At 34.9% G+C, this 16,790-nt stretch overlaps 1 protein-coding gene across 1 annotated transcript in view; it reads right to left on the bottom strand.

Moving 5' to 3' along the window:
- The window catches only part of Psmd1 (proteasome 26S subunit, non-ATPase 1), a 90,212-nt gene that overhangs the window by 14,715 nt on the left and 58,707 nt on the right, over positions 1-16,790 (bottom strand). The window contains exons 17-19 of the mRNA XM_005326442.5: positions 14,012-14,126; positions 11,269-11,385; positions 4,851-4,953 (exon numbers count right to left, since the gene is read on the bottom strand). Coding sequence (XP_005326499.1) covers positions 4,851-4,953; positions 11,269-11,385; positions 14,012-14,126 — 335 coding nt within the window. The remainder of the gene's footprint in view (positions 1-4,850; positions 4,954-11,268; positions 11,386-14,011; positions 14,127-16,790) is intronic.

The following is a 16,790-nucleotide window of genomic DNA, read 5'->3' as shown; positions in this document are numbered from 1 at the left end:
ACTCAGGAGGCTGAGGCTGGAGGATGGCAAATTCGAGGCCAGACTCAGCATTTTAAGACTCTATCTCAAAAACAAAAACATCTACTTCTTGCTAAAAACAAAAATAAAACAACACAGAACTGAGATGTAAACTTTTCAATTATACATAACACATGCTATAAAAATGGGACTTGTCTGTGCCTACTCAGGATCCTAATTTGATTTCCAGGGCTGAATTTGTGTTGTTTTCAAGTTATGTCTTTTAATTGTAGCACTAAATTAAATAGCATTTAATTACATTTAATTTTCATAAGAATCAAGAGTCTACAGTTCACCCAAATAACTGGGATCTTCTTAATATTCTACTATAAGCCATTCATTTTAAAACATGGCCTAAGTTGCTGAGGCTGGCCTTGAACTTGTGATCCTCCTGCTTCAGCTTCCCCAGTCATTGGAAATACAGGCATGTGCATTCACCCTCAGCTTATTTAAGATTTTTTTTTTTAAAGACATACTTAAAATTTGCGTTGGGCATACCCATAATCCCAGCAGCTTGAAAGGCTGAGGCAGAAGGATCACAAACTCAAAGCTAGCCTCAGCAACTTAGCAAGGCCCTAAGCAATTTAGCAAAACCCTGTCTCAAAAGAAAAATAAAAGGGGCTAGGGATATGGCTAAGTGGTTGAGTGTCTCTGAGTTTAATCCCTTGTACAAGAAAAAATTATTTTCGTTTTCTATAGTTATATACATTTATTATCTGGTTATTTTCTCCTTACTTATCCCACATTCACTGAATGCTTACTCTCTACTGAGAAATGTGCACAAAATACTGAAAAAGATCTCGAAGAGCCTTTGGTCTAGTGCAAAAGACAGGTAAACAGGTAATATAAAATAAGACACATGCACTGTGATGCTGTGAACTGGGCGCTGCTGAGAAGAAGCTAAGCCGATAACTCGCGGGTGAGGGACAGGACAGAGGAGAGGGAGAGGCTGCAGGGAGCCTGAGCCATTTGAAGGTTTGAAGCCGACTTTCCTCATCACAGTGAAATCTACCGTCTTCAGACTTAGAGACTAAACTAGCTTTTTGTTCTAACATTCTGAGACTCAATAAATCAGAGTTTATCTTATTGATTGTAATAACAGTTTAACATACTTCAATAATAAAACTTCTTAATTTTCAGCTTTTCTCCCTAAAGACACCAAAAAAGTTTGTTCTCATAAATGTCGTTCCCTGGAAGGTGTCCTCTCCAGCTCTTCTCTACCACTACTAATTTTTACTGAGATCAGGCACGAGGCAAGTTTTTTCTAATGCAGTTATATAACATTGTTTTACTTAAGAATAAGATGTTAAAAAATAGATACAAAAATAATTTCAGGTACTTTATAACACTAAGTACCCCAAGCAAAAAACATTATAATTAAAAAGAAATCAAAAGAAGCATCAAAATTTGACTGGTCCATGACACAGCAAATAGAACAGGGCTGAAAGAGAAAGGAAGGTGGGAAAACCAGAGAAATATCTTTCAATAATGGTGATAGAAAAATATAGCTGAACACAGAATTCTCCTCCTCCTTATTTTTAAAACTAGGGATTGAACCCAGGGTGCTCTGGGCTACATCCCCAGCCCATTTAAGTTATTTAAAAAATTTTTTTAGTTGTAGACAGACTTTATTTATTTATTTATGTGTGTGTGTATGTATGTATGTGGTGCTGAGAATCGAACCCAGGGCCTCATGTTGTGTGTGGCAAGTGCTCTACCATTCTAAGCTACAACCCCAGCCCTCATTTTATTTTTGAGAAACAAGTTGCTAAGGCTGGCCTCAAATTTGTGATCCTTCTGCCTCCACCTCTTGAGTCACTGTTACAGGCATATGCAACTGAACCTGTGCCCCCCTCAAATTCTTAACAAATAATTATTACAGAAAAAGCCAGGAAAAATCTGTAGTGCTTAATGAACAAGTCAAGGGTTGCAGTCTAAAAAAATATAAACTTCATAAAGTGGCAGCTAAAAGAAAAAAGATTAGAGTAGTAAAATGTTACTTCTAAATCCTGATTTAAAAATTCATTACCAAAAAGCTAATTTGAAAAGGCTATATGTTGTATGATTCCAACTACATGATAGTCTAAAAAAGGCAGAATTATGGATTCAGGGCTGGGGATACAGCTAGGTGATATAGCACTTGCCTAGCATGCACAAGGTACTAGGCTCCATTCTCAGTACAATAACAACCACAAAACAAAAACCCAAAAATCTTCCTATGGATATAGCTCAGTTAGACAGTATAAATATATTCAGGAGATATACAGCATGGTGAAATGAATATCAGCTTGATTTAATTGTTGTATAACATACACATATCAAAACATCATGTGAATACCTTATAAATACATACAATTTCTAGCTGCCAACTATACCTAAATAAAAACAGAATTTTAAAAAAGATACAGCATGAAAAGGTGACATCAATTTTGATTCCACAGATATTGAAAAAAACAAAAGAATATTATGAAAAGTTTTCTCTCCATAAATTCTAAGCTGCATTTAAAACTAAAGGGTGGGGCCTGGCGTGGTGGCACATCCTGTAATCCCAACAGCTCGGGAGGCTGAGACAGGAGGATCACAAGTTCAAAGGCAGCCTCAGCAAAAGTGAGGTGCTAAGCAACCCAGTGAGACCCTGTCTTTAAATAAAATACAAAATAGGGCTGGAGATGTGGCTCAGTGGTCGAATGCACCCGAGTTCAATCCCCAGAACCAAAAAAAGGTGGGAGGCCTAGCTCAGTTTAAGAGCAAGGCCCTGGCTTCTATCCCCAGCACTGAATAAATGAATAAATACTGAACCCAAACAAATCACAACAAAACTATAGGGACAGTAAAAAGGTCAGTGGTTACCAGGGGCTTGCGAGGAGAGATAACAGGTGGAGCACAGGGGATTTTTCAGGAAATGAAACTACTCTTTATGGCATTATTATCATATATACAAGTCATTAAACATTGTTGAAATTCACAAAGTGTGTATAATACAAAGAGTGAACTCTAACATAAACTAGGGACTTTAGTCAATAATAATGTATCAATACTGATTCTGCAATTAGCACCCACTAATGAACAGGGAAGCTGGACAGGGACATGGGGACACATGGGAAACTGTACTTTCTGTTCAAATATTTCTATAATCGACAAATTTAAAAAGATAAATAATTAAAAATTAATTGCTGATAAAACCAAGAAAATTAAGTGTTGATAGTTGGTAAAACTCAGACATGAAAACAATAAAAGAAATGGTGGTAAACAACAAATCCATTAAAATATGGAACTAAGACCATGTACAACTATAAGAAATTATGATTTCTGAATGCAATATAAAATAAAAAATATTGGTAGGCAGTAAAGAATGAGGAGGAAAAACTATGAGCTATTAATGTCTTCACTGTTTATACATGAGAATCAATACTATGATAAATCTAGCTGCAAGGAAATGTGTGTAAATTAAAGAGAGAAAAAGAAGTTTACTTCTACATTAAAAGCTTAAGCAGAAAACTCTTCTTAGTGAAAAAAAGAAACAAAAAAACCACAATTGGACAGAGGGATTAAAAGAGAACATTTATTTCAAAAGTTTAGGAAAAAAGCACCAAAGTCCTAAGATGAAAGCAAATAATAAAGAGCAAAAATAAAGAATTAAGGGGAAAAATGGTTGAATAAATGCAAAAATTAAAAAAAACTGACTAATTAGCAAAAATAAAATAAACCAAATTAGAAAAGAAATTATTTTTAAAAAAGACCATATATCAAAAATGATAAAAGAACTCTGAAAACTATATGATAAAAACATTCTCAGCAAGCAGAACTCCCAAGAAATTAGTAACATAAAATTAGACAATTTTATCAAAAAATCAGTTTCTTTTTTGATCTTCTTCACTACAAATATATACACATTCCTAGTTGAGTGAGAAAAGAATGGCTTTAACAAATATGGCTAAGGGCTGGGGGTATACCTCAGTGTTGAAGTCTGGCTCAGCATGCATGAGACCCTGGATTCAAAATGCAGTACCAAAAACACCCCCAAACAAACCCCACAAATATGGCTGAGTGTTTTTATTAGAAGAAACAGATGGGTAATATATATATGAAAAAAATGATCCCCTAATAATAGCATTGCTATAAAGACCCTGAGATGCTGTAACTTACCTTTCAAATTAACAAAAAAATTATTTAAGAGTATAAGAAAAATACTTACATGTGAACAATAAAGTAGGTATATGCTCTTTTCTTTTTACCTTACTGAGATGGCACCAATAATAAAATTAAGGAATATAGCAAATGAACCAAGTCTAAGGTACTGATGGACACTATCTTTTGAAATAAGCCACAATATAATGGTGAAGAATGTGAATTCTGGAGACAGATTTGCACAGAGTGCTGAGTATTTATTAGGCAAATGTTCCCCGTATTTTATTTTAGGAGTGATTCTGGCTTTTAAAATTTGTCTAAAACATAATCTTTTCCTCAAATATTTTTTCAATGTCAACTTGTTTAAAACATGTATTAAAAACATCAGCCAACACTCCCTGGGTACTTTATACATGACAAGCACTGTTCTAATTGCTTTCTCTGTATTTTTAATCTTTCTAACATTATGAGAAAGATTTTACAAGATAAGCAAGCAGAAACAGGGAAACAACTCTACAAACTTACATAGCTATTATGTAAAGGATAGGATTCAACTTTTAACAACTCTATTAAAATTATCTATGAATGTCAGACTCCAATTTTCTCCAGAAATAATTTGCCTCAAACTGAATTTCTACTGTCACATAGCTAGATTTGGTATAAATTAATCAACCAACCAATCTGGAAGACTTAAAAACATTTACCTGCATCCAGTATTCCCTGGGCCAGAATAGCGCCAAACTTGGCCATGACATCATCATGCTTATCATTGATGACTTTGGAATACAGCTGTCTGAACTGATTCACCTAAATAAGCAAGACAAAGAATTATCATCTAATTCTAGTATTTGCTGTTCCATGTTAGACAAGTCAATCAATTGCTGAAACAATAATGAGCTTTGAGTTTCACAACATTAGAAAAGAAAGAGAAATGGACCAGAAGTGAAGGCTGTGAACAGTTTCCTGCTAGAAACCACGGGTTCTATGACTTCTTTGCTATGGTATGGGAGCACTGGTTCTGTTTTCAATCCTCATTCCACAGTGGATGAATCAGGCTGAAAGGATTGCTGAATGCAATTTCATTCTGTAACACTTTTAGTCAACAGGCCTAAACAATCCAAGCTAATACTAAAGCTTTCATTGCACTTTGAATTACAGCTATGCTGCTTACCATCAACCCTGAAGATTTCCTAACAGGCATAGTACTTCAGTTCCAGCTTAAAGTAAACTATCCTTCACCAAGGCTGTGTGAGGTAAATAAATATATTCACATAGTCAGTAAAGATTTCATTATGCTGGGGCTAGGATTTGGTTCAGCAGTAGAATGTTTGCCTATCATGTGTGAGGCACTGGGTTCGAGCCTCAGCACCACAAAAAGATAAATAAATAAAAGTATTGTCCATCTACAACTTAAAAAAAAAAAAAAAAAAAAAAACCCAAAAAAACTTTCATTATGTACACATTTTCTGAGGACTTGTCAGAATCAGCATTCTTATCAAAAGGAACATACCAAAACAGAAAATGTGCTGACTCATTTATGCAGAGATTACTGGTATTTTGGTTTGCTTCTTTATGTTTTTCTGCATTGTCTAAAATTAATATGTTTTACTTTTATAATTAAAATAAAATTTATAAAATATCTTTATGAATAAAGTAAGCGATTGGCTGGGTGGCGATAAAAAAAACTATTTTATACTTCCTCCAAGTCTAACACTTCTCTGTTTTCCCAACAGTGATTTTCAAATGGTAGGTCCCCAGGAAAAAGTCAGCTCGTTCAAAAACTCATGGAGCTCCCCATATCTGCCCAAAGCATAAAATATCAAATTTGAGTTTCCTAATATAATGATTTCACCTGCATTACACATTCTTTCAGAATCTCTTCCCCTCTTCATCTGTCTTGGTTTGAGATGCCACACTGTGATACAGTGAGAGAGTAACAGAACCAGACAACCTTGGCTTATGAATATTTCTGTTCTTTTAAGTTTCTTAGATAAATTACTAGCTTTTATGAGTATTAGTTTCTTCATCTATAGGGGATTGTAGCATTTATCTTTCCGAACTCTTGTAAAGACTACATAACATATATGTCATGTGATATGTAGAAGGTATTTCAAATTTCAATAAGCATGTCTGTCTTCCAAATGGGGTCAGAATCCTACTGGTCCTCCTACTTCTTTAATTTTTTTTTTTTCTTCCCAGTTCTAGAATTGAACCTAGAGCCTCTTGTATGCTAGGCAAGTGCTCTACAACTGAGCTACTTCCACAGCTTTTTAAATTTTATTTTGAGATAGTATCTCACTAAGTTGCCAAGCTTGGGATCCTGTTGCCTTAGCTTCCTAAGTTGCTGGAATTACAAGCATGAGCCACCATACCTAGCCACTAATCCTTCTCCACTGTTGTCTCTACAATCTAAATACTGCTAAAAAATAATGTTTCTTAAACACAGTCCTCATTTTTTATTCATAGCCTACAAAAAATAATAATAGTGAAAAAAATATCCTAGCATATGACCATTTTAAAGTCAATTCTCTAAGCCTTAACTTTATAAAACTCAGCATGATTAAATCATCACAAAATTCCCTTCTTGTTTTAAAAATCCTGAAGTTTGATGCTTTTACTCTGGTTCAACAGGTCAAATTCCTTCGATTCTGAACTTATTTTAGATGAACACTTACATTACCTTATATAGGATGGAAATTTTATGTGCTAAAGGTTTATGAAATATTTCATGAACTTACAAAAAGAAACACTGGACAAAGCACTGTATGTACATTACAGAAGAGAATCTGAATATAAAATTGTATCCACAACAGGAAATCATTCAGTATAATTTAAAAATGTATTTTTAAGTTAATGTAAACATATACTAGACTTATTCAGTTAATATTAATTCTTTAAAAAAGCTACGTTTGGAGGCTGGGGTTGTGGCTCAGTGGTAGAGTGCTCGCCTAGCATAGGTGAGGCCCTGGGTTCAATATTCAGCACCACATAAAAAAATAAAATATAGTGTCCATCTAAAACTAAAAGATAAAAATTTAAACGGTGGGCAGTGAGGATGTGGCTCAGGGGTTAAGTGTTTCTGGGTTTAATCCCTGGTACAAAAGAAAAAAAAATTCACTTTATTTCCTTATTTTTATTATTATAGTTCTTGGTAAAGAATCATTATTTGAGTAAGTGTCTTAAATTTGAAAGACAATTTAAAACACCTTGTCTATTCTCTCTGTTTTAGGTAAGGTAAACAACTTGCTTGCTGCCCATCACAATTAAGTAGTGGCAATCAGGGTGAGGATCATGGTTTTCTAACTCAAATTTCATCAAGAACAGTATATGCCCTCCTCCAAAAGAAAGATAATTTGTAGGAGAAAATAATATTAAGTTTCCATTTTATAATATGATAAACCCAAAAAGGCAATTAAAATCTTAGGCTACTCTGTGATCTAGGTGTGTGATTGTATATGAATCCACCTTCTCTAAAATCATGCATTTTAAATATTTATCATATTCTAAACTCTATATGATAAATACTGCTGGGAAAAAATTCTACTCTTAGATGTCAGGGAGAAAGGAATAAGTTCTTCAGGGTCATTTCTGATGAATCATGATGTCCCTAAAAAGTATAAATCTATCCAAACCACAATTAATTTTACAACTGCAGAAGCTTACCAAGCTTGGCTAATCATAATCTTACTTCGAAAAATGGTACTTGTCAATGGCAGGAGAAGCTTCCCTAGGTCAAAAATAGGCCAGGTGATCTCAGACAAGATCCCTCTCTTACATTAATTTTTTTTTTTTTTTTGGTACTGGGGATTTTAACCATTTTAAAGTGTGTATTTCAGTAGTGTGAAGTAGTATGATGTACATTTACATTTTGGGGCCTTACTTGTCTTTTTTTTTTTTTTTGGTACTTGGGATTGAACTCAGGGACACTTGACTACTGAGTCACATCCCCAGCCCTTATTTTGTATTTTATTTAAAGACAGGGTCTCACTGAGTTGCTTAGTGCCTCCCCATTGCTGAGGCTGGCTTTGAACTCATGATCCTCCTGCCTCAGTGTCCCAAATTGCTGGGATTACAAACGTGCGACACTGCACCCAGCTTAAATTAATTTTTAAGTCTGATTTTATACATGATATTTAATATGTACCTGTTCAAATAATTGCTAAAGATGGGTTTCATTTAACAAGAAAAACAAGATAGATGCTTCATAAAGAGGAAAGTTGGATTCCTGAGAGAATCTAATTCCAAGAACCTACAAAAAAATACTATTCTAGTTAAATGTGAACCTCTAAGAGCTTTCTAAATAGAGTTTTTAACAATCCAGGACTGTGTACATGTTCCCGGGTCTACATTTGTATGAGTCATGGAAAACTTATATAAGTAAAGCAAAGATTTACTGGAGTTACTGAAACTAAGGCCACAATGTTAGAGCTAAGTGTTAGGTATGTGACATATACTAATGATTTTACAAAACATTTCCTTTGGAATTTTTTCCCATTGTGAATCTCACAACATATCTAAGAAATTTCTCTTCTGTTTTCCTTTCACAGGAGACAGGGGATGTTATCATTTTTGGTGAAGTTAACACCTGATCTTTGCTTCTCAGCAGTTTCTACTTCATTTCATGAACTGCTTTGCAAATCTCCAAGTAGGACTCCAGAGACTTGAGAATTAAGCCCTCTTCAGAGGTTAACAGCTTTTCCTTCTGGACAAAATATGCCAAACCACCCTCAAGAATATCAATTTTGTCTTGTTGGCAATTATCAGATAAAGCAAAGATGGTAATAATGGTAGTACAAGAAGTTTTTTATCACTTGTTTAATAACAGAAAACAATGAAACAGAGCTTAAACTTTAGCTGAATGACAACTTTACTCTAGGGGGTAGTGTTTCCTGAAACAACGTTGAGTTTTACACTATCATACATAGTTTTGTCTTTGTAGTCAGTAGTGTAACACATTTACATTTGCCTACCCAGTTTATATTAATGGCCATGGTTACATCAGTTCATTTCTACACTCCTAATCAGTACCCCAGATTTTGATACAACCTGAAGATAGGAGTGTGCCCCATGTATTCACACCAGCTAAGGTCAATCTACTTAAAGAGAGCAATATAACTTGGAATGATTAAAAATATTAATTATTTAAATTGCTGTACCTTTTCCCTTTTTTCTTTCATTCTTTTTTTGGGGTGTAGGTGTGGGCATTGGGGATGGAACCTTGGGCTTTATCTATGCTAGGCAAGTGCTCTTCCATTGAGAGATACACCTAAACCTCTTTTCACTTTTCTAAATGTGAAATTTAAGACTGAAATGCTTTTCCAAACTAAACAATCTACCTGCAAAGGATTCTGATATTGTTGGTATCTGGGTTATACATACAAAAAAAATCAAGGAAATCCTACAACAAGGATGGGAAGATAGTAAAACATTTGTTGACAATACAAGTAACTTGAAAGCAACACATGAAGTCAAAGTGAAAAGATATCTCTCTGTGATTGAGGAGGTGCGGTCCATGGCTTAAACTTGCTTCTTTAATGACATTCCTCAGTTGGACAACCTCCAAAATTTCAACAGCAGATCAAAAGCAGAAATAAAAGCTACTCATAGCCTCTATATTTAAAAAGAAAAAGAAATGTGGTCTGTGTTTGGAAAGATGTTTATGGCTCTAGAAGATAACAGTATATTAAGCAGTACATTATAAAATAGGATGAGAGGTCAGATCCTATCTATGCTTAATATGATGTGAAAATCACAGTAAGTGTTTAGAATCTGAAATTTATTTTAAAAAGTTCTATAAAGTTAGAATGAATAACCAATCTATTCTGGATATTCTTTTCCATCTCTCCAAACTTAATTTGCCGAAAATGAGGTTGTTCTATATCTGCTTGAAAACAGAAAGGCAGAAAACAGAAAGGCAACTGTTTACTTCTGTTACCAATTTTTTAACCTCATATACAAGCAGAACATAAGGTTGTTAAAAGCTCTTTTGAGTTAACATAGTTCTAGCTAGCATCAAATATGGTAATTTTGGTACATGCAAATAAGTTACATGCATTTTGTATTTCTAAACAGGATGGGAAGTTTCGGCTGAAGCAATAGGATACATTAAATATCAAACACTAAAATTAAGTTTATAAGACTGTCATATGGAAACTTTTAAACAGATGTCTTAAAATTTGTTATGGAAGTCACCTGAAGATAGTTTCTTAGGGAAGTTGGATGGTGAATCTTTCTCCCACACCAAGTCTAGAAAAAGGGGCTTCAGAGGGATCTCTTAGAGCACTCAATACTTCAGGGGTCATTATGCACTGATGTCTGAGAGTGAGAGGCACTAGTACTGTCAGCTTAATGCATTCCCACCCCCAAGAAGGGCAAAATACACAAGTGTTTCTATAAAGCAGAAGGCATCAAGTGGGAAAGAAAGCCATCTTGTAGCCATCTGAAAACCTTGCCCAAGATCACCTTGAAGGGCAATGACAGTCCACACAGAATATGAACATACTTTTATTTATTTTTTTTGGAACTGAGGATTGGACCCCAGGGTTGCTTTTACCACTTACCGACACCCTCAGCCTTTCCTATTTTTTTATTTTGAGACAGGTTCTTGTAAAGTTGCTGAGGCTGGCCTCAAATTTGTAATCCTCCTGGAATTACAAGTGTGCACCACCACATTTGGTTGGGCATACTTTTTATTATTGTTATTATTGTTTTGTAGTGCTGGGGATTGAACCCATTCGAGGCAAGCACTCTACCAACTGAGCTATATCCCCAGCCCTGGGCATACTTATTTTTAAACTGAGATTATATGTAACAAATAAAGTGATGCTAGGATTTTTTTATTACCCTAGAAGGATGGGTCAGAAAAGTCATGGACTTAAATTTGCATTCTGTGTCAGAGTAATGAGTCATCCCAATGAAAAAAAAAAATTAAAGAACAGTGAGAGGTACCCTCCTCCCCAAAAAGAGAGAAAATAATATATATTTAAAGTTTTCCTCTTTACTTCCTGTGACTTCAGTATTCACCATATTTGAAGTTAAAATGTTCTTAGAGGAAGGAAAGTCACTAAAGAAAAGCCCAAATCAGCTCTTTTCCTTTTGCAGAGAATTTCTTTGTTTGCTCACCTTGGGACAAGTGATTTCAGTCTGCTGGATCATGATGAGGGCGGAAGCTATGAGAGCCCCTTGTCTCACATAATTCACAGGGTCATTTGTCATTGGTTCTAGCAAATTAATTGCTTCCTGAAAGCATTAAAAATAACAACTTTAAACTGATATAGCCAGATTTTCAGATTAATTACAATCACTCTAAGTCAGTATTTTCATCTAACAGGGTAGTAATAATTTAAGACTACCTGAACAAAATAAGTCAGAACTGAGTGTCTATAAGTTTCAACATAATTGATCATAAGTGAAAAGAAAGCTTTAGAACCTGGGTGTTCGTGTCTTAAGTAAACAAATTGTAAAGAAATTACGAGAAAAATTATTTAGAGGGCATTAACATTTGTTAAGAACCCATTATTTTTTAGGCATAGTACTAGATATTTTATATATTCCAAACCATATAATCCAATTAATACTCAAAACAAAAAACCAACAACCAACACAAAACAATATTTAAGAACAAAGAAACCAAGAGTTTAAAATGTTAAGAAACTTGCCCAGAGTCGTCGCACGGTTATCAAACCCAGGCCAGTGTGGCTCCAAAAATGCATATTTTATTTTATTTTATATATATATATATAAATTCAACCTCCTTCAAATACTAAAATCTTATGTAACAGATAATTTTACATGACCTAATTTTAAAAATTAAATCAAAACAAACAAAACCACACAAGAAACAACACAAACAAGAAAGATTTTACTTAGAATGGCAAAACAAATTAAATAGACCAGAAAGGATTTCATGACACTACTTTTTAAAAAAAAAAAAAAAAATTTATTTTTTTAGGTGTAGATGGACACAACATATTGCCTTTATTTTTATGTGGTGCTGAGAATCAAACCCGGGTCCTGCCCATGCAAGGTGAGCGCTCTACCTCTGAGCCACAATCCCAGCCCTCATGATACTACTTCTTAAGATCAAAGGTAACGGGATTTTCCAAACTGTTACCAGTATTTCCCAAATAATATATTCTTCAGTATACTGATTTTACGAAAAAAGGATTCTTTGGCTAAATAAGTGGGATGACATATATAACCTCCTCTTGCAGACTCAAAATGTAACATGGTATCAAAGGCTCTAAGCATGTGCATACCACAAGGCTTTAACACAAGAAACTACACACTTTGTCTCAGCATTTGTCCACTGTTCTTGACCATGAACTTGTTTGCCCCATACAACTTCTATTAAGACCCTTCCATGTGGGAACTACCACTTTGTGATGCAAAGTTCCCTATAAGGTTCTAAAATAGGAATAAATCTGGAAGGACCAGACAAATGGGTCTACAAAATTATTAAACTTATTTCTTAATTCAGGATGTTACTTTTCAAGTATCCTTCATTCTAAGATAAAAAAAAAAAAAAGACTAAATTTAATCCTTTTTTGGAAAATGACTTTAGACTCCTCTACATGTGGACTTACATATTTTAAAAAACAGAACTCTTAACATATAATACATATACCAGAGATGTGTATTCTTTCTTTCCACTTCACTGAAAAATATTACATTGTGCAGAGGAATATGATTTCAGCCATTTGTTGCTGATATTCTTCATGATAAAATATAATTAAATTTCTGATGTACAAGTCAAGTCATAATTAGGCCTCTGAGGTGAGTAATACAAATTCAAAGGCATATTTGCAACAAATTGATGTTTCAGGTTTGTAATCAATAAATATAATTGAACATCAAGATATCTCAGATATGTACTGGTACCTAGATCACACCCATTATCTAGAAATAAAGCAGACTTGGTTAAGATGAGTAATAATATTTTTCTATTGAATTAACATGTCAGATGCCATGTTTCAAAGAACATTTGCTCCTAGATATAATATTAAGTTTAGAATAATCTGGAAAGAAAAAAATCTAATTTACATTTAACTTATGAGGCCTGACATAAATGTCAACTAAAGACCTGAGGGGGAAATACTTAGTAAAATCCACATCCATTCAAATGTTCTAGAAAGTAATTTGATGACATGAAACAAGAATCTGACTTCTAGGAATCTATTCTATATAGGCAAAACAAAGAAACAAACATAACCCTATTATTTAAGCAGTGCATTTCTTTATGATTCAACATCTTGCCTAACCCAACTCTTTATTCTGTTACTCTTGAGGGATTAACAAATACCAGGTTACCTACTAAGGTTAGTGTTGAGAAGGGCTGGGGATATAGCTCAGTGGTAGAATGCCTGCCTAACAAATGCAAAGTCCTGGCTTCAATTTCTAGCACCAAGGGTGTGAGGTGAGAGGTAGGGGTTATAGATGAGAAATAAAAATAGTAAATAAGCGGTTTGCTTAAAATAGAAACATTATCAAATAAACTGATTTTCTTGGCTTCAGATGAGAAAGTGGATTTTCATAATACTAATTATACAAACACAGAAAATAACCATGTAAAACAACGCAAGCAGTTCTTTTCTTTCCTTTTTTTTTTTTTTAAAAAAAGGAAATAAATGATTTAAAATAGAAATTCAGTGTCATCGTTTCATATATCCACATTGTGTGACAGTTTGTTCTTAAGTGGCTTTGGGCAACCCCGTATAGCAAGGTGAGGAAGTACCGGAGAGCTTTGTGAGGCAAGTTCAGTCGTAGAGATCACATTATACTTGTGTTTTTACAGCTGTTGCATAAACTCTTCTGCAAGGGAAAACAGTCTGGCGCCAGGAAAGAACTCACTGGCTCTGAGCTTTACCTTGTTTCCTGTACCAGCACAGCAGATCCCCAGGGCCATTGCAGCTCCATAGCGTACGTGAGGGTTGTAACTCTCTGACAACAAAGAAACAACACTCGGGCACTGTTCAGGGGTCCTGAAGAGAGACGGAGAAAATGAAGTCGTGTTACAGATTATTATAAATCAAACAAGAGAATTTTAACCATTTTTTTCTTAAGTCAGGAAACAATCGAATGTTTAACAAATAAATTGCAGAATTAAAAATCTCCCATAGACTTCTAATTAATAATAGTAGAAATTTATTTTCTATGTTCAGAGAATGTGTGAAAAAAAAAGACCATATCAGGGATCCTCCATCACAGTTCTGCATTCTGGTTGTTCCTGGGTGCCCTTCATGGTGTGGGGGGGGAACAGCCATGCGGAAAACAGCATCCAGCTCTACAGCCACTTTCCTGTTTCCTGGTCACTCCACATTTTGTTCCAGCAGACAAAAATGTCATTTATAGAGACTTGTAGATGTTTCCACAGCTTCATGAAATATTTAAATAGCACAGTATTATTCTAGTTACAGATCAAATTGGTAAGTATGCTTTCATGATGAGGAAATTCTGACTTTTTTTTGCCTTTAGCTATTTTTTGTTGTTGTGGTATTAAGTGTCAACAAAAAGTTGTTGTTTTCTTTTTCTTAAAGACGATCCTGCTATGAATAAAAACAGTTTATTTCTACAAACCAATTCCCATCTAAAATTCTAAGCTGGCATTGTCCTCTAACCCCAAATTCAAAATGTGTGGCAAATTCTAATTTCAAATGCAACAGTGCCAAGTTTACAAAAGCTAGGTCTAGTAAATGAACGCTATGATATAAGGGAAGGCTGGAATACTTCCACCCACAGTTGAGTCCATCACGCTTTTCTAAGTGTTCTCTGTCTGACCGTGCTGCCTTATGTGAGTGATTCTGGAATTAACAGCAACAATATCGAAAAACAGTATGGTGAAATAAAAAGTAAAGTTATAGGAAATAGAGGAACTTAGTTCTAGTCTTGGCTTTGCTAATTTTTATGTTACATTACCCAAGTCATTTAGGTTTTCTTTGTAATTAGAGACAGATTTTTTTGACTATTTTGCAGTAATAATACAAAAATGGGTGAGCAAATAACTGAAAATATAGTACTGGGTCCTGGTTTAAACTCCCCCAGGATTTAAAGGTGTGATTATCTGCCAATCAGCTGATACAGTGGTTCTAAATTACTTTTTGGATCAGAGTCATGCCCCCTCCCCAAATGTATGGATAAACATAATTTTGGAAGTCTAATTTTTTAAAAAATATTTTTTTAGTTGTTGTTGGTCCTTTATTTTCATGTGGCGCTGAAAATTGAACCCAGTGCCTCACACATTCTAGGCAAGCACTCTACCACTGAGCCATAACCCCAGCCCCTGGAAGCCTAATTTCTAACTGTAAAATGAGGTAATGTATCCTCTGAGGTTTTAAAATCTAGTTCAAATAGCATCTTGTAAAGAAAATGAAAACACAATCAACCTTATTACTCTTAAGCATTGTTACCACCATTAGGTACAAAATTGCAGGTTCAATAAGTAAAAACATTACCCAATCCCTGGTATACAATTCAGGCGTGTACGTGTGTATGTGTGGGTTTACGTGTGTATGTGTGGGTTTTTTGTTTTGTTTTGTCTTATGGTACTGGGGATCAAACCCAGTGCCTCACACATACTAGACAAGCGCTCTGCCACTAAAGTGTACCCTAAGCCCTATAATTAAGCTTCAATGAAAAAAAGTTGTAACTTTTGGTTTTAAAAAAAAAAATGTCTTGGCTTGCAGCTAACAGCCATCTTTCCAATGTTATTATTTGTCTAAACCTTCCACAGGGCAGGGATTGTGCAAGGCAATATGCACAAATCACTGACATATCATTCGACCATAAACTGCACATATGAGTTCCTTTCTTTCACTTTTTACTGCTTTTTACTGTTGTTTCTTTATTGAATGTTTTGTGCAATTTCTACATTAAATCATACTGATAAATCAAGATATTTCCAAGGAGACATCCCAGCAACCCCAATTTGTTTTCACTAGTGGAGGAAAAGCAGCAGAAACATTGTTTTTTGCAGGAATCAAAAAGGTAACTTCTGAGGCTATAAACCTCAGGTAGAATTATGAATTTATAATCCTCATTAGGTAAATGCCAGTGTCAGAAGATTAACACAATACAAGGAATTAAGAACCACCCCTGGTTAAAGCCCTTGTACAACAGATTCCAAATAATCTAACCAGAATCCTGAATTTCTAAGTGCTTGTTGAATGTCTTTAACCAAACATGCCAGATACCTCAGTCAACATACAGAATCCCACACAGAAAGAGGAATCAAGAAAGGCATCTTTCCCCTATACCTCCTCTCTTCACACCGTGACCATTCCATTCTTTCCCTCTCCACACCTAATCAGCCAGCAAGTCAAGTGAAACCTTTAAGTCTTAGTTCTGTTTCCACTGTCTTGTTTCAGGCCTTGATCATTTCTCATTGGAATTAAAACAGCGATTCCTGAAATAATCTGTCTCCTTTTGTTTTTCTTCAGTTTCTTGTTTTAGAAAGAACACAGGCTTAAAATCAGAAAGATCTAGATTCCAGTGGCTGGAGATGTAGCTCAGTGGGAGAGCACTTGCCTAGCAGGCCCAAGGCCCTGGGTTCAATCCCCAGAACCACAAAAAATGAAGGAAGGAAGGAAAGAAGGAGGGAGGGAGGGAGGGAGGGAGGGAGGGAGGGAGGGAGGGAGAAAGATAGATTG

The sequence above is a fragment of the Ictidomys tridecemlineatus genome, chromosome 7 (assembly GCF_052094955.1).
Source record: "Ictidomys tridecemlineatus isolate mIctTri1 chromosome 7, mIctTri1.hap1, whole genome shotgun sequence".
Classification (NCBI taxonomy): domain Eukaryota; kingdom Metazoa; phylum Chordata; class Mammalia; order Rodentia; family Sciuridae; genus Ictidomys; species Ictidomys tridecemlineatus.
Note: the sequence above shows the minus strand (reverse complement) of the source record. Positions and strands in the feature narration are given on the sequence as shown.